General features: G+C 48.4%; 2 protein-coding genes and 5 non-coding genes across 7 annotated transcripts; 1 reads left to right on the top strand and 6 right to left on the bottom strand.

Annotated features, from left to right (window-relative positions):
- Positions 1-3,393: 3,393 nt before the first annotated feature.
- TRNAQ-CUG lies at positions 3,394-3,465 on the bottom strand. The gene has a single exon. It is a non-coding gene; the product is annotated as a tRNA-Gln (tRNA).
- Positions 3,466-8,949: 5,484 nt separating this feature from the next.
- Positions 8,950-9,021, bottom strand: TRNAQ-CUG. Its single transcript has one exon. It is a non-coding gene; the product is annotated as a tRNA-Gln (tRNA).
- Positions 9,022-10,145: 1,124 nt separating this feature from the next.
- TRNAG-UCC lies at positions 10,146-10,217 on the bottom strand. The gene has a single exon. It is a non-coding gene; the product is annotated as a tRNA-Gly (tRNA).
- A 434-nt stretch (positions 10,218-10,651) lies between these two features.
- Positions 10,652-10,723, bottom strand: TRNAM-CAU. Its single transcript has one exon. It is a non-coding gene; the product is annotated as a tRNA-Met (tRNA).
- Positions 10,724-12,161: 1,438 nt separating this feature from the next.
- On the bottom strand, positions 12,162-12,243 carry TRNAS-AGA. Its single transcript has one exon. It is a non-coding gene; the product is annotated as a tRNA-Ser (tRNA).
- A 5,856-nt stretch (positions 12,244-18,099) lies between these two features.
- Positions 18,100-19,074, top strand: LOC121076196 (olfactory receptor 6B1-like). Its single transcript, XM_040570327.1, has one exon. The coding sequence runs from the start codon at positions 18,100-18,102 to the stop codon at positions 19,072-19,074; it is 975 nt and encodes a 324-aa protein (XP_040426261.1).
- A 4,362-nt stretch (positions 19,075-23,436) lies between these two features.
- LOC121076195 (olfactory receptor 12D2-like) lies at positions 23,437-24,468 on the bottom strand. Its single transcript, XM_040570326.1, has one exon. It carries the CDS (start codon positions 24,466-24,468, stop codon positions 23,437-23,439), a length of 1,032 nt encoding a protein of 343 aa, XP_040426260.1.

Genomic DNA, 24,468 nt, shown 5'->3' with positions numbered 1-24,468 from the left:
CCTGGTTATCCTTGCGTACCACTGACTAGAAAGCTCTCCTGTGCAGAAGTGCTGGAAGGACAAGGGGAAGTGTGTCCCAGCACACCGTTTCCTGCCAATCCTGGAGCGAGGCTTCATGTTTAATTGTGGTATTTATTTCCCCTCCATCTCCAGGCCTTGAGATCTGCTCAATACTGCTGACATCCTCTCTGCCACTTCCTTCCTGGTGGCCCACTTGAGGGCCTGGGAAGGTCAGCTGGGAGAGCCCCTGGCTGGCAGTGAAGTCCAGCATGCCAGCCCGTTCCCAGGTGAAAGCGTTCCTCTTTGGTGGATTCATGACTCTTACCTTATAAAAGCAGCTAACAGCTGAACCAGTCAGCAGGAGAAAAAAAAGTACTGACAAAGTGCATCTAGGGCAGGACTCACCTGAGAACTCCTTGAGGTGGGCAAGGTCTAGGAAGGGTGATGAGTCCCACCTGAGAAACCTCATCTAGGTAAGCCTGCAGTGCACAGGAGGTTGGAGTGGCTCACCTCCAAAGGTCCTTTCCAGTCCAACATGAGTAGCGTGGACTCTGGACCAGCTGCACAAAGGCAATGCCTTGGGAGGCAGCATCACAAAAATGCGTAAAAGCAGCTCTTGTTTCAGGAATGGTACGACACCCTTGGAGAGGAAAGCAGCACTTTAGGAAGAGTGAGACTAGGAGCTCTGCTATTCCTGGCACGCCTGAGGCCGAAAAACCATGTCCACTGCTGTCCGCAGCTGGGTGACTCATGTTTGCCTGCAGTTCAGGGATTTTCCCAGCTCTTCCACATCAGGATGACTGTCACGTGTGCTGGGAGGCAGATCCCAAGACACTTTGGACTTCGAAACTCATGGAAGGGGCTGCTCCATCCCTGGCCCAGAACAAAGAGAAGTCAGGTTTTGACTCCGTGCCGAAAGCCTCGCCTCAAAAGCAGGCCAGCCAGACCTCTGGCCAGTGGGACAAATGTGTTGAGCAAACCAGGTCAATTGGACAGTGGGTCAGCTTCAGGGAAGGATGTGGGCATCACTTGGATCACGTTCCTATGCCTTGACCTGCTGCATTTCTGTGAAGGCCGAGAGAAAGGTCTCACTGCTTCAGAACTTTCATTGAACTTTGTCTTTGGGCTCTGTCAGAGCATGACGAGTGTCAGCAATGACCTTGTTGTCCTCTCCTCTGCCTTCAGGAGACTTCCTCTACTTCACAACACTCCATCCTTGCTGAAACATCTTGGAAACATGCGCCATGGCTCCTCCACATGTGCTGTCTTGGTCTTCTACCTCACCTTACTCCACGGTCTCCTGCATGTCTGTGACGAACCACAGGGAGAAATGTCTCGCAGAATTAGCTCCAATCTCGGCACTGAATGCCCTTGTGCGGTGACTTCTCATGTCCTCACTGACTGACTGTCACCATGACTGGTGCCCATGCTCACCACAAAGTCAATGATAATCCAAAGGATGTTTGTGTGATGGAATCACACAATCCCGCACAGGTAGCCTAAGACCTCTGTCGTAATTGGCCTTAGGAGCCTGGGACACAGATAGGTCAGTTCAATGTCGGGTGGTATGAGGCAGGAACAAAAGCTGTCAGATGAAAGAAGCAAGCTCTTAACCACCAACAAGGCCTCTGAAGGAAGCAACTATGAGGTGTTTTGATGCTTCATGAGTAAGGAATGTTTCTGTTCCCATGGGGCTCTGGGATGCAGCATAAAAGACCATGCTCCTGCAGGCTCTGCATCCACTTCTCTTCTCTCTCCCTTTCCTTGAGGAACGAGGTAAGCCTGCATTCACTCCAGCTCTCCCTGAGGGCCCCATTGCTGTCATGCTGGCCACTCAGTTTGGAACTTGGGCTGCCTCAGATTGGCACTGCAATACAGATGTTTTGGGCCTGTGACCTCTTTCCCTTTGGAAGGGGTGGATTTGGAGAGCTGGGGACTGTGGGGACCTCTCAAGCAGAGGGAGATTGATGGGGGTCAGCTGCAGGGGTGTCTCTCTGCAAGAATTAGCACCTGAAAACAGATGGACTCTTACCAAATAGCCCCGTGCATCCTGTCCAATCTCCACTGCAGCGATTTCTGCTTTGGAGATGACAAAGGCTGATCTTGGGGTCTGTGTTCCCTCCCTGCTACTCTGTGTTTCAGCTTTGCCTCCCTCGACGAGAGATGTCTTGCTTCAGACCCTGTGTCCCATCCCCCTGCGGTGCCTCTGGCCCAACCCCACTTGCAAGCAGCTGCAGTGAGCCGTGTGTCGCCCGGTGCGCTGACTCAACGGTTGTCATTGAGGCCTCCCCGGTCGTGGTGACCCTGCCGGGCCCCATCCTCACCTCTTTCCCTCAGAGCACCGCCGTGGGATCCTCTCTGTCAGCTGCTGTTGGCAGCTCCCTCAGCACTGGGGGGGTTCCCATCTCTTCTGGGGGCTCCCTTGGTCTGGGAGGGTCAGGGCTGTGTCTGCCTTCCCCACTCTGCCGCTTCAACTGCTGAAGCGCGGGGATCATCCCATTTGGGGCAGACATCCCTGAGATGGATGGGCCATTCTCTCTGCCTCCCTGAACCCTGCAAACACTCTTCTTGGTCTCTGTACTGTGCCACTGCATTTCTACCTTCTCATTAAAGACCTTGTGCAGCATAGCTGGAGACTCGTGGTGGTCTGTTCTCTTCCTGCCTCCATTAGCTCCTCACGCCTCAAGGAAAGCATTGCAAGGAAAGCTTACCTGATTCTGCTGGAAAGAGAGGAGGGAGAACCTGCCTTCCCTCAGGGCAGCGAGCATGTCCCCAGGCAAGAGACAGACAAGATGTCCTGCAGAGACCCTGCCAAGCTCAACCGCGCTGTGATTCTGTCGTGAATGATGGAAGGGGAGGCTGCGAGAGCAGGGACTGCTTAGCCTGCAGAAGAGAAGGCTCAGCGGGCATCTTATCCATGTGTCTAAATACCTGGGCAGGGTAGGCTGGGCAGGTGGGATAAAGGAGAGAGAGGCAGCCTCTTCTCAGTGGTGTCCCCTCGAGGTGACAAAATGCAGCGCACACCAGATTAAACCCACTAAATGCCACACACAGTAACTCTCTACTGCTGCAGGGAGGGTGGTCAAAGATGGTAATCAGGTGTTCTTGGATGTTGTGGAGTGTCCGTCTTTGGAGATAACCAACATGCCACTGGCCATGGATCTGAACAATGTCTTCTACTCGAGCGGGTGCCAGGGCTCAGTAAGCAAGAGGCACGGGCGGGGCGGGGCGGTGTGGGGAGGGTGGGGCACGGGGCAGGAGGGTAATACAGAGGAGGAGGAGAGGCAAGCAGGAAGACTGAAGTGAAAGAAAGCAACAGAGCTCATAGGAAGGCACTGGGCTCGTAAGATGAAAGCACGGTGAGGAAAGGAGTCTGGGTGCCAAAAGCTGCAGAGGTCCCACTGAGATTTGAACTCAGATCGCTGGATTCAGAGTCCAGAGTGCTCACCATTACACCATGGGACCCTCTGGACACATGCTCTGTCCCTGCTGTGAGCAAGTGATGGAGCATAGCACGAGGTTCAACAAAAGGAAGAGCTGCCAGGATGACACAACACACCCTCCTATGGGTTGCACAACGTCGAATACCTTCTTCCTCTGATGGCACTCAGGTGCCCTCTCTCCTGACATCTTAACTCTTTCCACTGGAAAAACAGCAGGCAAAACCTGCCCTCTCCCATGCCTGTGAGTCATTCCCCACGCTTGGTGCACTGCCACGGCTATATGGACGTCCCTGACCTCATTCCACAGCAACTACCATAAACAGGTGTGCAACGGAAAGACAGGAACTCTTAGAGAAATGAGTCTCCATCCTGGTGATCACAGGATGGATGTGAGGTTGGAGCCCTCGTACTGCTGGCAGGCACAAATGGCTTCTACTGTTTGCTGTACGTTTTTGGAAGGGGAACGACGGGAATAGGTTGGGGCTCAGAGTAGAAAGAAATTTGCCTGCAAAGGTGGCAGAGTGGTATCTCCTGAGTGCGGAGTGTGTATCTCCCTTCCTTCTTCCCAGGAACATTGTTGCATCCACTTCCAGTTATATTCAGAAGGTCTAAAACATGCCGGAGTCTCAGTATAGTATGGCAGTGGCTCTGCGCGCAGCCTGGGGACACAGGGATGCCGAGATGTGCAGTCCTGGCTACGACTGTGCAAAAGAGTATTTCAAACCCAACCTCAGAGGAAAGAATGCTGTGCTCTGAACACTGGCGTTGTATACACCAGAATAATCTTTGAAGCAACCCCACCTTTGACCAGCCAGCTTCACAGAGATGCCAAATACAGAGGAGGACGAAGAGAGCAAATTCAGTCAAGTTGGTGTGACTTCAGAACACCCAGACAGGCCTATGAGACTTTGAGCCATAAAGGACAGCCATCCACCTGCTGCAGCACCAAACTGCTTCAGCATTTCTCTGCAGCACCCTCGTCATGGGGGTGCTCGTCCCTGGGAGAGAAACCAGGCAGCACCATGCTCTGGGGAGGCGGTTGGAAGGGTTGGAGTGGCTCACATCCAAAGGTCCTTTCAAGTCTAAGTCTCACAAGTCATATGGGCCGTGGACCAGTTGCACAAAGGTCATACCTTGGAAGTCAGGAGCTCAAGAATGTGCAAAAGCACCCATTGTTTCAGGAATGGTACGAAGACCCTTGGAAATGCCTTTGGTGAAGAAAGAAGCACTTTGGGCAGAACGGGGTAGGAGCTCTCCCATTCCTGGAGTGACTGAGGCCAGGACACCAAGTCCACTGCTGTCCGCAGCTAGGTTACTCATGTTTGCCTGCAGTTCAGGGATTTTCCCAGCTCTTCCACGTCAGGATGACTGCCAGGTGCGCTGAGAGGCTGATTTGCCCTCATGCCATGAGCCTGTCCTCAAAAGCAGGCCAGCCAGACCTCTGGCCAATGGGATGAAGTTGCTGAGCAACACATGTAAATTTGATTGTGGGTCACCTTTAGTGAAGAATGTGGGCATCGCTTTGATCACACTGCTTAAAAAACAAAACAAAACACAACAACAACCAAGAACATACCCCAAAAGACAAAACAAGCAAATGCCGTGCGGAAGCAAAGAGAGAGAAACCAATTATACACTACTTCCCATCGGGAAGTTACGTTCGGCCACATCTTGGGAAGTGGGGTCTCAAATGCATAGTGGTCGCATGGGTGGACAGATGTTTTCCTAATGAGAGCACCGCCTTCTCCTTTCTCTTGCCCAGCTTTTCCTGCTGAGTGTGACATCATATGGTACGGAATATCCCTTTGGTCGCTTCAGATCAGCTGCTCTGCCAAGGTCGCCTCCCCAGCTCTTGCCTACCCCTGCCTACTGGCCTTAGGGTGGATTGGAGAGAGTTCTGATGGCACGTAAGCACTGCTCAGCAATACACAAAACACTGGTGCCATATCAGTGCTGTTCTAGCTACAAGTGCAGAGCGCAACACTATATGGGCTGCTGTGGGGAAAGTTAACTCCTTCACAGCCAGACACCTTACACACACACATCTCTATCTCATCTTGTTTATTCCCCATCCTGCGTGCATCAGTATACAGGTCCTTAAAAGAAGCACCCCATCCTTTCCGGAAAGGATATGGGATATGTGGGATTTCTTCATAATGCTGCCTTGTAGGCACTTCCTTGCCTATATGCAAGTGCTTGAAGTGAGCTGCCTTAAGCCCCAGTTGGGTGATTTTCCTATCCCTCCCTCCCACATCCTGATCCCTCCCTGTCACATCACCATGGGCAAAGAGAGAAGCAACGCTCACAAGCCGCCACAAGGAAATCGCCAGCTGTCCTTTGGAAAAAACAAGTCACATTGGGCATGGTGGAGCCCTGGAAGAGCTGCCAAGAGCCGGCGACCTCAGAGGGTTCCAGTGTTCACAAGGCAACGAGACAAGGCCCAGAACCCCCGGAGCTAAATGGGATATTTGGCCAGCTCAGAACAGAACCTCAGCCCAAACGATCTCCAGAGGGTCCTTCAGACCCCCAAAAATCTTGGGTGCACTACATCACATGGGACCCAGACCAGCCACACAAAGGCAATGCCTTGGGAGGCAGTAGCACAAGAATGCGTAAAAGCACCTGGTGTTTCAGGAAAGGTACAAAGCCCCTTGGAAACTCCCTTGGTGAGGAAGGCAGCACTTTAGGAGGAGTGAGACTAGGAGCTCTGCTATTCCTGGCACGCCTGAGGCCGAAAAACCATGTCCACTGCTGTCCGCAGCTGGGTGACTCATGTTTGCCTGCAGTTCAGGGATTTTCCCAGCTCTTCCACATCAGGATGACTGTCACGTGTGCTGGGAGGCAGATCCCAAGACACTTTGGACTTCGAAACTCATGGAAGGGGCTGCTCCATCCCTGGCCCAGAACAAAGAGAAGTCAGGTTTTGACTCCGTGCCGAAAGCCTCGCCTCAAAAGCAGGCCAGCCAGACCTCTGGCCAGTGGGACAAATGTGTTGAGCAAACCAGGTCAATCGGACAGTGGGTCAGCTTCAGGGAAGGATGCGGGCATCTCTTGGATCACGTTCCTACGCCTAGACCTGCTGCATTTCTGTGAAGGTCGAGAGCAAGGTATCACTGGTTCAGAGAGACCTCTTGAGAGAGAACGGCACTAGCCTCAGGCTCATTAGCCTCATCAGCCCTTCCTCCATTTGATTCTGCTTTCATTGAACTTTGTCTTTGGGCTCTGTCAGAGCATGATGAGTGTCAGCAATGACCTTGTTGTCCTCTCCTCTGCCTTCAGGAGACTTCCTCTACTTCACAACACTCCATCCTTGCTGAAACGTCTTGGAAACATGCGCCATGGCTCCTCCACATGTGCTGTCTTGATCTTCTACCTGACCTTACTCCACGGTCTCCTGCATGTCTGTGACGAACCACAGGGAGAAATGTCTCACACAATTAGCTCCAATCTCAGCACTGAATGCCCTTGCGCGGTGACTTCTCGAGTCCTCTGTGACTGAGTATCACCGTGACTGGTGCCCATGTTCACCGCAAAGTAGATGATACATGAAACATGATACTCCAACTCCAACCAGTTTGTATGATGGAATCACACAATCCCGCACAGGTAGCCTAAGACCTCTGTCGTAATTGGCCTTAGGAGCCTGGGACACAGATAGGTCAGTTCAATGTCGGGTGGTATGAGGCAGGAACAAAAGCTGTCAGATGAAAGAAGCAAGCTCTTAACCACCAACAAGGCCTCTGAAGGAAGCAACTATGAGGTGTTTTGATGCTTCATGAGTAAGGAATGTTTCTGTTCCCATGGGGCTCTGGGATGCAGCATAAAAGACCATGCTCCTGCAGGCTCTGCATCCACTTCTCTTCTCTCTCCCTTTCCTTGAGGAACGAGGTAAGCCTGCGTTCACTCCAGCTCTCCCTGAGGGCCCCATTGCTGTCATGCTGGCCACTCAGTTTGGAACTTGGGCTGCCTCAGATTGGCACTGCAATACAGATGTTTTGGGCCTGTGACCTCTTTCCCTTTGGAAGGGGTGGATTTGGAGAGCTGGGGACTGTGGGGACCTCTCAAGCAGAGGGAGATTGATGGGGGGTCAGCTGCAGGGGTGTCTCTCTGCAAGAATTAGCACCTGAAAACAGATGGACTCTTACCAAATAGCCCTGTGCATCCTGTCCAATCTCCACTGCAGCAATTTCTGTTTTGGAGATGACAAAGGCTGATCTTGGGGTCTGTGTTCCCTCCCTGCTACTCTGTGTTTCAGCTTTGCCTCCCTCGACGAGAGATGTCTTGCTTCAGACCCTGTGTCCCATCCCCCTGTGGTGCCTCTGGCCCAACCCCACTTGCAAGCAGCTGCAGTGAGCCGTGTGTCGCCCGGTGCGCTGACTCGACGGTTGTCATTGAGGCCTCCCCGGTCGTGGTGACCCTGCCGGGCCCCATCCTCACCTCTTTCCCTCAGAGCACCGCCGTGGGATCCTCTCTGTCAGCTGCTGTTGGCAGCTCCCTCAGCACTGGGGGGGTTCCCATCTCTTCTGGGGGCTCCCTTGGTCTGGGAGGGTCAGGGCTGTGTCTGCCTTCCCCACTCTGCCGCTTCAACTGCTGAAGCGCGGGGATCATCCCATTTGGGGCAGACATCCCTGAGATGGGTGGGCCATTCTCTCTGCCTCCCTGAACCCTGCAAACACTCTTCTTGGTCTCTGTACTGTGCCACTGCATTTCTACCTTCTCATTAAAGACCTTGTGCAGCATAGCTGGAGACTCGTGGTGGTCTGTTCTCTTCCTGCCTCCATTAGCTCCTCACGCCTCAAGGAAAGCATTGCAAGGAAAGCTTACCTGTTTCTGCTGGAAAGAGAGGAGGGAGAACCTGCCTTCCCTCAGGGCAGCGAGCATGTCCCCAGGCAAGAGACAGACAAGATGTCCTGCAGAGACCCTGCCAAGCTCAACCGCGCTGTGATTCTGTCGTGAATGATGGAAGGGGAGGCTGCGAGAGCAGGGACTGCTTAGCCTGCAGAAGAGAAGGCTCAGCGGGCATCTTATCCATGTGTCTAAATACCTGGGCAGGGTAGGCTGGGCAGGTGGGATAAAGGAGAGAGAGGCAGCCTCTTCTCAGTGGTGTCCCCTCGAGGTGACAAAATGCAGCGCACACCAGATTAAACCCACTAAATGCCACACACAGTAACTCTCTACTGCTGCAGGGAGGGTGGTCAAAGATGGTAATCAGGTGTTCTTGGATGTTGTGGAGTGTCCGTCTTTGGAGATAACCAACATGCCACTGGCCATGGATCTGAACAATGTCTTCTACTCGAGCGGGTGCCAGGGCTCAGTAAGCAAGAGGCACGGGCGGGGCGGGGCGGTGTGGGGAGGGTGGGGCACGGGGCAGGAGGGTAATATAGAGGAGGAGGAGAGGCAAGCAGGAAGACTGAAGTGAAAGAAAGCAACAGAGCTCATAGGAAGGCACTGGGCTCGTAAGATGAAAGCACGGTGAGGAAAGGAGTCTGGGTGCCAAAAGCCGCAGAGGTCCCACTGAGATTTGAACTCAGATCGCTGGATTCAGAGTCCAGAGTGCTCACCATTACACCATGGGACCCTCTGGACACATGCTCTGTCCCTGCTGTGAGCAAGTGATGGAGCATAGCACGAGGTTCAACAAAAAGAAGAGCTGCCAGGATGACACAACACACCCTCCTATGTGTTGCACAACGTTGAATACCTTCTTCCTCTGATGGCACTCAGGTGCCCTCTCTCCTGACATCTTAACTCTTTCCACTGGAAAAACAGCAGGCAAAACCTGCCCTCTCCCATGCATGCGAGTCATTCCCTACGCTTGGTGCACTGCCACGGCTATATGGACGTCCCTGACCTCATTCCACAGCAACTACCATAAACAGGTGTGCAACGGAAAGACAGGAACTCTTAGAGAAATGAGTCTCCATCCTGGTGATCACAGGATGGATGTGAGGTTGGAGCCCTCGTACTGCTGGCAGGCACAAATGGCTTCTACTGTTTGCTGTACGTTTTTGGAAGGGGAACGACGGGAATAGGTTGGGGCTCAGAGTAGAAAGAAATTTGCCTGCAAAGGTGGCAGAGTGGTATCTCCTGAGTGCGGAGTGTGTATCTCCCTTCCTTCTTCCCAGGAACATTGTTGCATCCACTTCCAGTTATATTCAGAAGGTCTAAAACATGCCGGAGTCTCAGTATAGTATGGCAGTGGCTCTGCGCGCAGCCTGGGGACACAGGGATGCCGAGATGTGCAGTCCTGGCTACGACTGTGCAAAAGAGTATTTCAAGCCCAACCTCAGAGGAAAGATCATTCTGCTCTGACAATGGGCATTGTACACACCAGCAGTCTCTCTGAAGCTGAAGAAACCTGAAATTTGACCAGCCAGCTCCACAGAGATGCCAAATACAGAGGATGAAGAAGAGAGTAAATTCATTCAAGTTGGTGTTATTTCAGAACACCCAGACAGGCCTTTGAGCCATAAAGGACAGCCATCCACCTGCTGCAGCACCAAACTGCTTCAGCATTTCTCTGCAGCATCCTCGTCATGGGGGTGCTCGTCCCTGGGAGAGAAACCAGGCAGCACCTTGCTCTGGGGAGGTAAGGAAGGCTCGATGCCCCAGGGCACATGGCATTCAGATGTCAGGACAGAAATGGGGTGGTTTTGGAGCACGACACACTGCTTCTGCAGCCTGGCTGAAGAAAAGCTGGGGTGCGTTGGCCAGGAATCGAACCCGGGTCAACTGCTTGGAAGGCAGCTATGCTCACCACTATACCACCAACGCATCTGTCTGTGTGCCTCCCTGAGGCTCCTGCAGCTCACCAACTCAACGGCCTCCTCCTTCCAGCCACCCGCTTCTTCAACCTGCGGGGGGCCCCTGCCATTCTGTCTCATTCTGGAAGACAGGGATGAGGCACAGCTACCAGAAGCACCTCTGTCTTCTCCGTCTTCTGCAAGGCCCGTTGCTGCCTCCCTGGCTGCTGCTGCTGGCGCTGCTCTCCATCGGCTCTGACGCAGGCTGCCCGTGCACGTGCTCTGCATGTGTAGGGGGAGTGTGCAACCGTGACAGTGTCAGCATAGCTAGCAGAGCCGCCAGCCCAGCGTATCCTGGGCAGAGTTGAGGGCTGTGGTATGTCTGCTGCTCCACGGCAGCCTGGCCTGAGAGGAAGGGCCGCAGCGGCACAAAAGCTTGGGACAGGAGCCTGCAACTAAAGGCTGTAGCAGAGGATGGTTTCGATCCATCGACCTCTGGGTTATGGGCCCAGCACGCTTCCGCTGCGCCACTCTGCTCCCCCCCAAGCCCCTCTCCCCCCACCTCACCCAGCCCTGCCTGGTGCGCCCTGACCCAAACCCGCAGCAATGGGGCACCTGCCTGCCTGCTTTGTAGGCTGCCCACAACCTGCTCTCCACACAGCTCACCAGGGCCGCCACCATGCCCGCAAATCACGCTGCCCCGTGATGGGGACTGTGCCCCCTGACAGACAGCGCCCTGCCCCTGCCTGTGCTGCGCTCCCCTGCGGAGCATGGCTCCTCCGACTGCGTGACGCAGCCCAGCCCTCGCTGCTCCCTGACGGACACAGGGCTGTGCCCGCCACCGGGCAGGGGCCTGCCAGGCACACACGGAAAGCCCTCAGCCCCAGCCCTGAAGAGTCCTGGTAGAGCCTGTCATGGGGGACGAGGAACGAGGTGGCCATGCTCAGGCCTGCATGTTTCTGCCTCTGCCTGCTGCTTCCCTGGCCTGTCTACATGCCCCGGCACACAGCAGCCAGACACACGAGATAAAGCTCAAACACGACACACAGGGCTGGGCATAGAAGGAGTGCTGCTGGAGACTGCCTGCCTTCTGCAGTGGGTATGGCTCAGGGCAGAGCCTTTGAGCTGTCCCTTAGCCCTTTGCGGCTCTGTGACCGTCAGTGGGACAACTGCAGGGGACAAGCCAGGTACCAGTATGGGCCTTACACACATTTTCCTTCTCAGGGCTCTCTCCTTGTGATAATACCTCAGGGTATTATCCCTTGTCCTATCCCTTCCCACTTCAGCAAACACAGCCAGGCTACCAGCATCAGCCCCTCTTCCTCCCAGGGCCTTTGCTGCCGGAGCAGCTGGCCATGGGACCAAAAGACGGCCTCTCCGAAGCCTCCTGCTCTTTTCTAGCACACGGGTCAGCACCTGAGACAGCGGGGAGTAGTCTGATGGATGCCACAGTCCCCACCACACGTCCTTTTGCACTTGCTCTTCTTCCTCAGAGGAGAAGCAGACAGGATAGACCGCACCCCTCAGCATCTCAGCTTTATGCCAAATTTAGGAAAGACCCCTAGGAAAGGTCGTCCCTGTGTGTGCAAGGGCTGGGGAGGGAGGGGGTCAGCCGTTAGAACCCCTTGGCCTTCAGCCAAGATCCACGAGGATCCACTGCTCTCAGAGCTAGGAAGTGTCTTCCCTTTAGGGTGAGGCCACTCTGTTCACAGAAGGACTTCTTCTACAGCCCCTGGACATCAGTGGCCCTTTCTGTGTCCAATTCTTGCCTGACTGCTAAATGGGATCAGGATTACTTGTCCATTCAGGCAGTGTTGGGGCGGAGGCGAGGACAAGGACTCCCAGTGAGCAAGGGGGAGTTGCTGTGTTCTCTGGCAAGGCCCTGTGCAGCTGGGGGAACACGACTGTGCCTGGGGGCCTGCATCCCATGGCAGCAGCACGGTCACTGCAGGCAGACCAAAAGGGGACTGCATGCCGTAGTTGGCAGGATTCGAACCTGCGCGGGGAAACCCCAATGGATTTCTAGTCCATCCCCTTCACCACTCGGCCACAACTACCTGCTCCAGCCAGCTCTGCTGGGATCATCAAGTGCCCTGTGCAATGATGACCAGCTCCCTGGCACTCTCAAGGACAGGCTGCACCCAAAGCCAGTGCACAGAGGACCTGCACCATCAGCCCAAAATGGCACCTGCTGGCAGGCTTCCTGGCCCCTTGACTGATGGAAACCCAGCGATAAGGATGCACCTCCCAGCACCTTGGCCTCACACTGCCGTACGGCTTATGGAATCGTTTCTACACACAAGATCGTTTCTGCTCACCTGCCATCTCTGCTGCTTCCACGGAAAATGCAAGGGCACCTATGTGGAGACAGACACTGATGCTGGTAGCTATGGGATGGGATATTAGTCATGGGATGCAGTCTTTCCCAGACTGATCCAATGTGAGCTTCCAACACAATGCAGTTCTTCAAGAACCACTCCAACATGGTCCTTGCAACAGGATGCAGTCCTTCAGGAACAGACTGCTCCAGATTGCGTCCCCCACAGGCTGCAGCTCCCACCAGACACCCTGCTCCACCAGGAGCTCCTCTCCTCGGATTGCAGTTCTGGCCCAGAGTCTGCTCCTCTGATGGCTAACAGTGGTCTGTAACGTCCTTCGGGCCATATCCACCTGCTCCACCGTGGTCTTTTACACGGGCTGCAGGGGGACAGCTTGCTCCTCCACTGTCCTCGACGCAGGCCACAGGACAACTTCTTCTCCAGACCTGGAGCATCTCCTTCCCTTCCTTCTTCATTGTACTTGGTGTCTGCAGGGTTGCTTCTCTCTACTTTTCCTCATTCCTCTCTCCCAGATGCTGTTGCACAGCATGGTTTTTTTTCCCCTTTCTTAAATATGCTATCACAGAGGCACAACCAACATCGCTCATTGGCTCAGCTTTGGACAGCGGTGGGTCCCTTTTTGAGATTGTACACAGAAAGGGTCTCGTGGGTGAAGTGGTGATTGGTGGACATCTTGTTCATAGTGACCATGAAGTAGTCAAATTTAAAATATTAGGTGATAGGAGGAAAACTACCACCAAAACTTCAACCCTGGGTATAGAGAGAGCAGACTTGTGGTTGCTCAGGGAACTAGTTAGTATGGACCCCTGGGAATTTGCTTTTGAAGGTGCTGGGATCCATCAGCACAGGTCATTTTTAAAGTACTACCTCTTAAGAGTACAGGAACAGAGGACTCAAAAATGTCAGCAGTCAAGCAGGCAGGACAGAATGTCAGGTTGGCTGAGCAGGGATCTTCTTCTAGAGCTTAGATGGAAAAAGAAAGTATATGGCCACTGCAAACGAGGTCAGGTGACATGAGAGGACTACAACATTGCTGTTCACCATTGTAAGGAAATAATTTGTGCAGCCAAAGCTCAGTTAGAGTTGAAGCTGGCCAACAAAAAGGACTTTTTAAAGTATGTTAACTGCAAAAGGAGGACCAGAGGGAACATTGGTCCATTATTTGATGAGGGTATTCACCTCACAGATGGGGATATAGAGAAAGCAGACATTCAATGCCATCTTTACCTGTGTCTTCAACAGCAATGATGAGCTCTGGGACCCAGACAGCCCTGATATGGAGGACTGTGACTGCAGGAACAATAAACTCCCAGCCAACTCCAGACTTGTGTCGGATTTGCTGCTCCAGCTGGATGCATGTAAGTCTATGGGGTCAGACGGAATTCAGCCCAGGGTACTCAAAGAGCTGATCGATGTCATCATGAGACCTCTATCAATTATTTTTCAACAGTCTTGGGAATCTAGAGAGGTCCTAGTCGGCTGGAAGCTGGCGAATGTTGCCCTAATTTTCAAGAAGGGTGAGAAAGAAGACCCTGGTAATTACAGGCCTGTCAGTCTCACTTCAGTGCCTAGTGAAATTATGGAGAAGGTTATGCTGGGAGTTATTGAAAAACACTTAAAAGACAACACAGTCATTGGTCATTGCCAACTCAAGATCACTAGGGGGAAGTGTTGTTTAGCTAACTCATTTTTTCTTTTATGTAACAGTGTTGACCAAGGGAAACCAAGGGAAACCAGTTGATACAATCTTTTTTTTTCTTTTTTTTTCTTTTTTTTTTTTCAGTAAAGCTTTTGATACTGTTTCTCACAGTATCCTTCTGGACAAAATGTCCATCATACAGCTCGATAAATACATAATATGGAGGGTGCAGAGTTGGCTGACAGGTCAGGCTCAAAGGTTTATAGTAAATGGAGTTGCATCAGGATGGTGGCCAATCAATAGTGGGGTTCTTCAGGGCTCCATCTTGGGGCCAGTTCTCTTCATTATTCTTATAAATGATCTGGATGCAAAACTCGAATGTATACTAAGTAAGACTGAAGACATTAAATTACAAGGAGCTGTTGACTCCATCGAGAGTAGAGAGGTCTTGCAGAGAGATCTTGACAAATTAGAGGGCTGAGCAATCACCAACCTCGTGAAGTTTAACAAGAGAAGTGCCGGATTCTGCACCTGGGACAGGGCAACCCTGGATATATGTACAAACTGATGGACAAGAGGCTGGAAAGCAGCCTCACAGAAAGAGATTCTGGTCAGTGGCAAGCTGTATATGAATCACAAATGTGCCCTGGCAGCCAAAAGGGCCAACCATATCCTGGGGTGCATCAGGCACAGCATTGCTAACCAGTTGAGGAAGTGATCATCTCATCCTACTCTACACTGGTGCATCCTCACCTCGACTACTGTGTGCAGTTTTAAGCACCATGATATAGGAAGCACATAAAATGATTAGAGAATGTCCAAAGGAGGGCAACAAGGATGATGACAGGTCTAGAGGGGAAGTCATATGAGGACTGACTGAAGTAATTCGATTGTTCAGCCTCGAGAAGAGACTGAGGGGAGACCTCATCACTCTCACATCTCTAGGGGAGACCTAGATATTAGGAAAATGTTCTTCACTGGTGGTCAGGCACTGGAACAGGCTCCCCACAAAAGTGACACCAAGCCTGCTTCAAGAAGCATTTGGACAAGGCTCTCAGATATATGGTTTGATATTTGGGTGGTCCTGTGTGGAGTCAGGAGCTGGACTCAATGATCCTTGTGGATGCCTTCCAACTTAGGATATTCTGTGATTCTATGATTCTATGAGATCTAGACAAAACAGTCAGTGGGCCCCTAGGGAGTGATTCAGGCTACACCAGAGCTTGCTTACTTACTTCAGAGGTCTTAGTTGAGGTCCTTATACTAGTAAAATCTAGTAAAACTCAGATGCTGTAGGTTTCCGTAATAGGGCAAAATGTTCTCACATATCCTGTATTATATGTCAGCCCTATGCAGGTGTCCCAGAAGAGCATTGTGGCAAGGTGTTAGGCATAGGTGCGTGGAAAGCTCAGTGATGACTACAGCTTTGGTCAGCTACACTGTAACTAGAACTGCATTCACCACATTAGAAAATCTTTATTCTACATGCTGTGAATTCAGGCACTGAAGTCTTGTTCTGTGGGATCTGGTTTCCTCTCATCTTTGTTCCCAATGCTTTTCTCCTTTCTTAGATACAAGAGAAGAAAGTAGCAATAACAGTTGTTGGAATTTACACTGGGTTTGGATTTTGAGCCACAGCACCCATCCTGCTTCTGCACAGCACAAGAAATCTGTGCAGGCCTTGTGAGAGAGTTTATTCTTGTTGGTTGGATACCATCATTCTCTGGCCCTTACTGCCTCCCTCAAACACATATGAAGCCCTTGTTATCTATCTGCAACTCAGATAATGTGATCACATTTTGAAAGAAATGTAAAGCAATACAGGGATCTGACATGCATGGCCCATCACTGGTCCAAGATTTTTTTTTTTTCCAGCCCATGCAACAACTACTCGGCCACTTGAAATTACTTAAAGACATGAAAGAAGTGTTTAACATGGCAGGGGAGGAAAATAAAAACAAACACAAAAACAACCTACAGTCATCTATCCAGAGACAGAATCTTTTGGGAACAATCTGAAAACTTTCTGACAAGGTCTCAAAGGCCACTGTGTAGAATTATGCTCCTGTATACAAAAAGCAGTCACAGCCAAGTCTAAACTGTCAGAAATTCACTTAAATTTATAGAACCATGGCTACTTAAAGACACTTCTGATTTCTCCTCCATACATGACTTTAAGGACTAAAAGGGAACACAAAATCTGGAGATGCATCAAATGATGGGACCACTTTGCAGTTGATTGTCTGATTTTCAGCCTCAAATTTTGGTCTTCTTCAGTCTTACTTGTGAACATCCTCAAGTCTCAGTCTTGTAAGTTCTTGCACCCAATGAGTTAATTTTGGAGAAGTGGTTTATATATATTCATACCAGGCATAAATAAGACAAGTTGGATTGGTGATCGTCTTTACAGAAAAATGCTAAATCCTGTTTAGTGATTTTTATACATACAAGTTATGTTTTGATATATATTTATACTGTATTTATATTCAAGCAAAACTGTGAACTGAAAAGAGCAATAATATCAATGTTTTAATGTTAATAATAACGAGGTAGTGCTTTGAAACAATTATAAGTCATTTTTATAAATTGATTACTTATATAAGTCATTAATTTATAAGTCAATAGCAATTATTTCAATTCAGGTTTTAGTGCCAAATACATTCTTCCAGCAGTTTTGGACTTAACAGGGTCCTGGTGATGCTCTGAACTTTCTGCGTATAAATTGATGACAATAAAATGACTACAGCTGCTAATAAGATTACTGTTCTTGAGTCCTTTTTAAAGGCAATTGGCTTGATCTGAAAAGTGTAACTACCTAAATTTTAGCTGATCATTGAGGAATCATACAGTTCAGTTAATGGGGAGAAAAAACAGCTTTTAAAATGAATTAAATGGATCCAAAATTAGACATAAAAGATGCATCTGTCACAACATAAAGTGTTACACATTCTGTGGGTGTATATAGATTGCAGCAGTGGGTTTGCAGGATAAAGTCTGATAGGGTCTTGTGATTCAGACCTGTAAACTAGCAAGAGATTTTAATTCAAATTATTTCAGCCATTTTTTTTCTTTTTAATTAGCAAAAAATATCCTTCATCAAAATTATTTTTCCCCAAGGATCTCACAGACTCATAATGAAAGTTCTCATGAAAAAAAAATTAAGAAAATAAAATAAAATAAAAAGTGGTCACTATCCACAAACTAAAATTTCTGTACTTTTTTTTTTTTTTTTTTTTTCTAGAGATGAAGTAAACTCTTTTGAATTTCTTACTTTCCCAGGAAATGTTCCATCAATGTATTTTCAACATTATCTTATAACAATGTGCCAATTCTTCTGTCTTCATATTTCAAAAAAATAAGCATTCTACATGCAAACTGTTTTAACAAGAAAAAATAATGATATGGGATGACCAGCTCTTTTGTTCCAGTAACTTCAGGATCACAATTCTGAGATGCCTGAATCCAATAGACAAGATGATTAATTTATCTATCTCTCATTAATGCTTTTGAAAATTTGACGAAAGTTTTAGTAAACTAGAATTAAAATGAATTCAGGAATTAGGGGCAAGACTCATCAGAATGCACTTTAAATGGTTTCTACAGGGATGCTTACAGTTGGACTAGTCATCTACATTTTCCTTGTTATTACTGAACCTGCACTTTTGATGAGGTTTATCTTATCCTAAGGTCAGATAAACTGCCTGTTTCTTTTCATTGACTGAAAGAGAAACCTACACGGTAGTCATCTAAAGCTTAATCACACAAATCCTATCTAGGGATAAGAAAATGTGTTTAATTTTTGCAGAAATAAGCATTTAATTTTCAAGCCTCTTTCCCATATTCTGCTCTCTCTTTTTTTTTTTCTTTTTTTTTTTTTTTTTTTCCCTTTCCTTTTCTGTATTTGATCTCCAAGACTCAGCTCTGCACTTCTCTTTATGGAAGAGAATTCTACCCAGATCAACATGTTCCTCTTGCTAGGATTCCCAGCCCTAATGGACTTGAAGGTATTGTTCTTCATAGTACTACTACTGACATACATTTTAACTGTTATGGAGAATGTGGTCATCATTTCCCTAATCAAAACAAACCATGAGCTCTACAAACCCATGTATTTTTTTCTTGGTCATCTCTCCTTCATTGAGGTCTGGTACATCTCAGTTACTATCCCCAAACTCTTGGCAAATTTCATTGCTGAAGACAGAAGTATTTCCTTTGTGGGATGCATGACCCAAATATTTTTCTTCAGCTCCTTCATGTGCACTGAATGTGTCCTTCTCTCTGCCATGGCATATGATCGCTATGTGGCTATCTGTCAACCATTGCGCTATCTGGTCATCATGACATACCAAATGTGTATATACCTGATAGCTCTCTCCTGGTTCAGTGGGTTCACTGTATCTTTGATCAAGATCTCCTTCATCTCTCAGTTGGAGTTTTGTGGTCCCCAGGTAATTAACCATTTTTTCTGTGATATCAGCCCAGTGCTAAACCTCGCCTGCACTGATATGTCAGTGGCAGAGATGGTAGATTTTGTGTTGGCCTTATTCATCCTGCTTGTTCCTCTCTCCATCACTATTGTCTCCTACCTATTAATTATCACGACAATCCTGCATATCCCCACCACCCAAAGTAAGAAGAAAGCTTTCTCCACGTGTGCTTCCCACCTAACTGTGGTCACCATTTTCTTCTCAGCTGCCCTCTTTATGTATGCTCGGCCCAAGAAGATCGATCCTTATGACTTGAATAAGCTTGTGTCAGCTGTGTATACTATTGTCACTCCCATCTTAAACCCCTTCATTTACTGTCTGAGGAATCAGGAACTGAAGAGAGCTTTAAAAAAAGTTCTTTCTGAAAAAATCAGTATCTATAAAGTCTCCAGATCCATCACTTCTCCCCAAATGCAAGGATAAGCTATGCATAAACTGCAGCTGATAAGCACACTATAAGGATATCTGGCTAATGTCTGTTCAAAACAGACAGACTGTGATCAGAGGAACAATGACAGGGTGGAGAATGCTGACAACCTGATCCTTCTGAATCAGTCATCCCTAATACCATCAAAGGTGAATGACTGAGCCATAGTCCCAGGAACTTCCCCAAGTGCTATGCAAAATAAAGGGGACTATTGCATAAGGGAGTATAGAATTTGGAAAGCCTGGGGATGGATGGAAAGTCTGGAATTAAATAAAAGAATTGGGGATATTACAGGATTTATTACAGTTTGTTTAGGGAAATGGCCAAAGGAAGATAAAGGGAGATAAACACAGGAAAATGAGCAAATAAAAGATCATATGCACTGGTCTGGTCAACCACTGTACCCAGTTACCACAATCTGTCCTGCCTTTTTATTAAACTGCTTTCCTTTCACAGAATTACAGAATTGCCAAGTTTAGAAGGGATCTCTGAAGGTCACCTGGTCCAACCCCCCCTACTCAAGAAGGACCAACTAGAGCCAGTTGCCCAGGATCATAGGCAGATGGCTTTTGAATGTCTCCATGGAGGGAGACTCCACAACCTCTCTGGGCAACCTGTTCCATTGCTCAGTCACCCACACAGTACAGAAGATTTCCTTAATGTTCAGACAGAGCCTCCTGTGTTTCAGTTTATGCCAATTGCCTATTGTCCTGTCACTGGGCATCACTAGAAAGACCTTGGCTCCAACCTCTTTGCACAATGTCCTGCCTTGAGACAGATTGTCTATGTCCCGCCTCAAGTTTTCCCTTTTTATGTGTGCATATGCATATGTGTGAGTGATTTGGTAGTAAACATAAAGACATTGATCAGGACAAGAGGCCTGAAAAACAGATTCTGGAGTGACAGAAGATTACGGGTCTAAAACTAGAGGGACCAAGGTCAGAAAACAAGACGCGGAGAGCCCATTAGTCCAAAGTCCAGCTGCCAAAGGGATCGTGGCTCTGGATGCCAAACATTGAAAACATCAAGGGCCTGAGAGACCAAAACTGGAGAGACCAAAGGTCTAGTAGACAGATAAACTCATGAAGGGGATATTCTGCTATAAGACATCCACATTCATGCTGTCTGTGTTATGTGGAGACTTGTCAAATATAGTGTCCTACCCATATTGATCCATTTGTGGCTCTGCGTGTGTGTTTACATGCACCTGTTGGGAACTTATGCTCAGGTTCACTACTAGCAGGGCATGGAAACAGGTATTGGGTTTATATGGCAAGGGCTTAGTAGCAGAGGGGCTGGAGGGGTGGCTAGTGGCCTTTGTGAGAAGAATACAGAAGCTGCCCCGTGTTAGATAGACGCCAGTTCCAGGCAGCTCAAAAAGAGATCTGTTGCTGGACAGAGTCGAGCCAATAAACAATGTTGGTTACGCCTCTGTGAGAGCAGATTTAAGAAAGGGAAAAAGAAAACTGCTGTGCAACAGCAGCTGGGAGAGAGGAGTGAGAAACAGCTCTACATACACCAAGGTTAGTGCAGAAGGAGGGCAGGAGGTGCTCCAGGCACAGAGCAGAAGTTCCACTGTGGCCTGTGGAGAGACCCATGGTGGAGCAGGCTGTCCCCCTGCAGCCCATGGGTACCACAGCAGAGCAGTTCTCTATGCTGCAGCCTGTGGAGGACCCCATGGTGGAGCAGGTGGATGTGGCCTGAATTAGGCTGCAGCCCATGGAGAGCCCCCGCAGGAGCAGGCTCCAAGCCAGAGTTGCAGCCTGTGGAGAGGAGCTGCCACCCATGGCAGACCCATGTTGGAGCAGTTTGCTCCTGATGGATGGCCCTGTGGTACAGAACCATACTGGAGCATTTCTTGAAGAGATGCAGTCTGTGGGGGAGCCCACACAGGATCAATTTGCGAAGGATGGCATCCTGTGGGAAGGACCCTGCATTGGAGCAGAGGAAGAGCGCAACAATGGAGCGGCAGAGATGAAGTGTTACAGGCTGACTGCAGCCCCCATTCCTCTGCACCACTTGGGGGGAGGATGTAGGAGACGGTGGATGAGGGGAAAGTTTTTTAGTTTGCTTTGATTTATTCACTGTTCTAGTCTGCTAGTTATAGGCAATAAATTATATTAATATCCCTATGCTGAGTCTGTTTTGTCTGTGATGGTAATTGCTGGGTGGTCTCCCAATTATCTCAACCCTTGAGCTCTTTTCATTGTATTTTCTCCCCTTTTTTCCTTCGAGGAGGAGGAGTGAGAGAGTGGTTGTGGTGGAGTTTAGCTGCAGCAGGGTAAAAACACCCCAGGATAAAGAGCAATCATTCCACTCACCTGCCCAGGACTGCAGGAATACGCTGGATGCAGCTACTGTTAATACATACTTGAGAACAGCTCTAAGAATCTCTTTAAATTCATCAAATTTGAAGTTGGCTATATGAGATAAAGCAGATAAATCAATATCCGTCGATTATAATGCAACAGTGTTCTCATTTGTTCTTGTCATTGACCAATGTTTGGGTACCATTCTATGATTATACAATTCTAAGTAAGTCCATGGATGTTCAGTGTGGACTTTTGTAGAGGTTTGGATAGTCTCCTAGTCTCAACACAATAGCAATAATCACAGGCTCAGTTTGGTGATGAAGATTCATATAGTTTGTTCGTAACATGCAGTTGAAATTCAGTTTTCCAAATGCTTTAGCATGAGTATATACTCACGACATACCATCAGCAAAAACAAAATAGAAAGTTCCAGTAGGTGGAAACTAGTCCATGAAAAAAATACATGGTTCCAAACTTCCCTTTTTTTCCTCTACCCTTTTGCAAAAAGATGAATAGACTACCTTACACTGTATCACTCTTTAATTCCATTCCTATCACAGGGCACTGAGTTCTTACATAACCAGTAAGAATCTCCCACATTTCTTTTCTACGGCATTCTCAAACACCCTATCCCTTTCTTCATGTTACCTCCAGGGACACAGGGCAGAGATACTGGCCAAAACAAAAAACAAAAAACAAAACAAACAAAAAAAAACACTCCCTTTTTTGAACTGAGAATTTTAAATAAGAACATCAACATTTTTGGGGTTGTGCTAGATGGCTGCTTACAAGATGTGACCCAAAAGAGATCTAACCATATGCCATGTGATTACAGGTAGTTTATTCCATGACGTGCAAACTATCATTTTTTGGGCAAATGCCAGTTTGCACACCAAGTTGGTAGCTGAGATCTCTCTCTGGTTTGTTCTCAAAGACAGCACACATATAGCCTTTGCAAGCTTGGTGTAGATTTAGAGTTTCTTTCTGCACCAGTGCAGAACTGAACACCAGGCAGGTCTTGCAGGGAGGGAAACAGTTCCTTCGCAACTTTCCAGCTAAAAAAAAAAAAAAAAAAAATTTTTCATGGACTCATGGACTGTATGTCCGAGTGCTGATGTTAGCTATATACCTGACTCCTGCTCATTCCTATTCACCCTGCATTGCAGTAAAGCTGGTGTTGAAATCTCTCTTGTATCTTCCTACATACATTGTCAAAAAACATTACGCCACACCATACCATTTCTTCTGAGTGTATATAAAAAAGCTTGTCAAGTCTTCTGTCTGCCTCAGGTGCAGTTGTTCTTAAAGTCCAAGAGTGCTGGAAGGAGCATCTGAGTGCTCAGAGTGGGTGCGGAATTCCTAGCTGACTGTTCAGTGTCATGGGTTCGGTGTGATGACAGCGAGAACGTCTGCCTTGTTCATGATGCCTTTTTTAGAAGCTGGGGGTCAGCATTTTTACAAATCTTGAGAAAAGTATTTAGCACAGTCAGGAGTAAGTAAGATGGGCAGAAGAGTAGAAGATAAGCAGGAGAGTCGAATTCAGGTGAAAGGTCTCGATGTAGTTGTCTAAAAATGTACACTTCATGCTCATCTCCATTTTTAAGCATACATTTAAATACAAGTTCATTAGTAAGGCTCCCCTTACACATAATGAAAAGATATGGATCCCCCAAAAAGAGATGACTCGAGTCAAATGTTGGCAAAATTCTCAGTCTATGCAACACCCAAAATGTAACACATACTAGCTCTCTTGGGATATACAGAGTGTCTGGATGTGAGGAGAGTCATTCAGCTTCCTAAACATAGCCATCAAGTAATAATGTAATACTTTGTATTATCCAGGACTACTGAATGGGACTGTCAGCTTTGGCTCATATCCTGCAAGAGACAAACATGCTTCTGTATCGGATGCTGGAGACTAGATGGGCTACAATAAGACATCTACACTGACAGAACAAAGATCAAGGCCTTAAATATCTCCCCTGATTTACATCTAAGCAATTAAATTGTAATGTGCTGAACTACATGAGATAATGAGTGATTTTTTTAGTCTCTTGTAATACAGCATCCTTTTGATCTCTTCTCTTGTAAATATGAATGGTGGAGTAACCACATTCTGAATCTTGTTCCTGTTTTGGTCACTTTCCACCAGGAGAGTTTTCTCCCTAATGTTTTATTCAGGGCAGATCTCACCTCCTGGTTCCTAAGAGTGTAGATCAAGGGGTTCAGAGCCGGGGTGATGGCACTGTACATGACAGACACCTGCATGTCTGTTATAGAGGAGCTGCTTGAGGATGGAGGTGTATAATTGAAGAACAGTGGTATGTACATTAGTGCCACAACGGTAAGGTGAGAGGCACAGGTGGAGAAGGGCTTCCATCTTCCTTCCTGAGTCTGGACTTTCTGGAAGAGGAAGGAGACGATGTATAGGTAGGAAAGGACTATGAGAATGAATGGGCCTAGAGCAATAGATGTGGTGACAACATTAAGGAGGATCATGTTGAGGCTGGTACTACTACAAGCCAAATTCAACAGTGGCTTGATATCACAGAAAAAGTGATGAATTTGGTTATGCCCACAGAAACTCAGTTGAGAGGTCATAATTGAATGCATCATGGCATGTACAAAACCAATGGACCAGCTGGCCACAGCCAGCAGCAGACAAGTCCTTGGGCTCATGACAAGGGTGTAGCACAGTGGGTTGCAAATGGCCACATAGCGGTCATAAGCCATGGTGGCCAGGAGCACAGCCTCCGTACTGCCCAGAAAGTGGAAGAAGTAGAGCTGGGCCAAGCACCCAGCAAGAGAAATAGGCTGATGCCCAAAGAGAAAACCAGTCAGCATCTTGGGAACAGTAACTGTAGAGTAAAAAATGTCCAGGCAGGAAAGGTTCCCCAGGAAGAAGTACATCGGTGTGTGGAGCCGCGGCTCAGATATCACCATGGTCACAATGACACCATTTCCCAGAAGACTAGTTAGGTAGAGCAACAGGAAGGAGATGAAGAAAAAGTATTGTAGATCTTGGATATCGGTGAGGCCCAAAAGGATGAACTCACTGACCTCTGTGTGGTTCAGCAT

The sequence above is a fragment of the Cygnus olor genome, chromosome 11 (genome assembly GCF_009769625.2).
Source record: "Cygnus olor isolate bCygOlo1 chromosome 11, bCygOlo1.pri.v2, whole genome shotgun sequence".
NCBI classification, from domain to species: Eukaryota; Metazoa; Chordata; class Aves; order Anseriformes; family Anatidae; genus Cygnus; species Cygnus olor.
The sequence above is the reverse complement of the archived record's forward strand: the minus strand, read 5'-3'. Positions and strand labels throughout refer to the sequence as shown.

What these genes read in the sequence shown, in the direction of transcription:
- LOC121076196 (XM_040570327.1), top strand. Translation starts at nt 18,100, where the DNA reads ATGGAAGAGAATTCTACCCAGATCAACATGTTCCTCTTGCTAGGATTC.
- LOC121076195 (XM_040570326.1), bottom strand. Translation starts at nt 24,468, where the DNA reads ATGCTGAACCACACAGAGGTCAGTGAGTTCATCCTTTTGGGCCTCACC.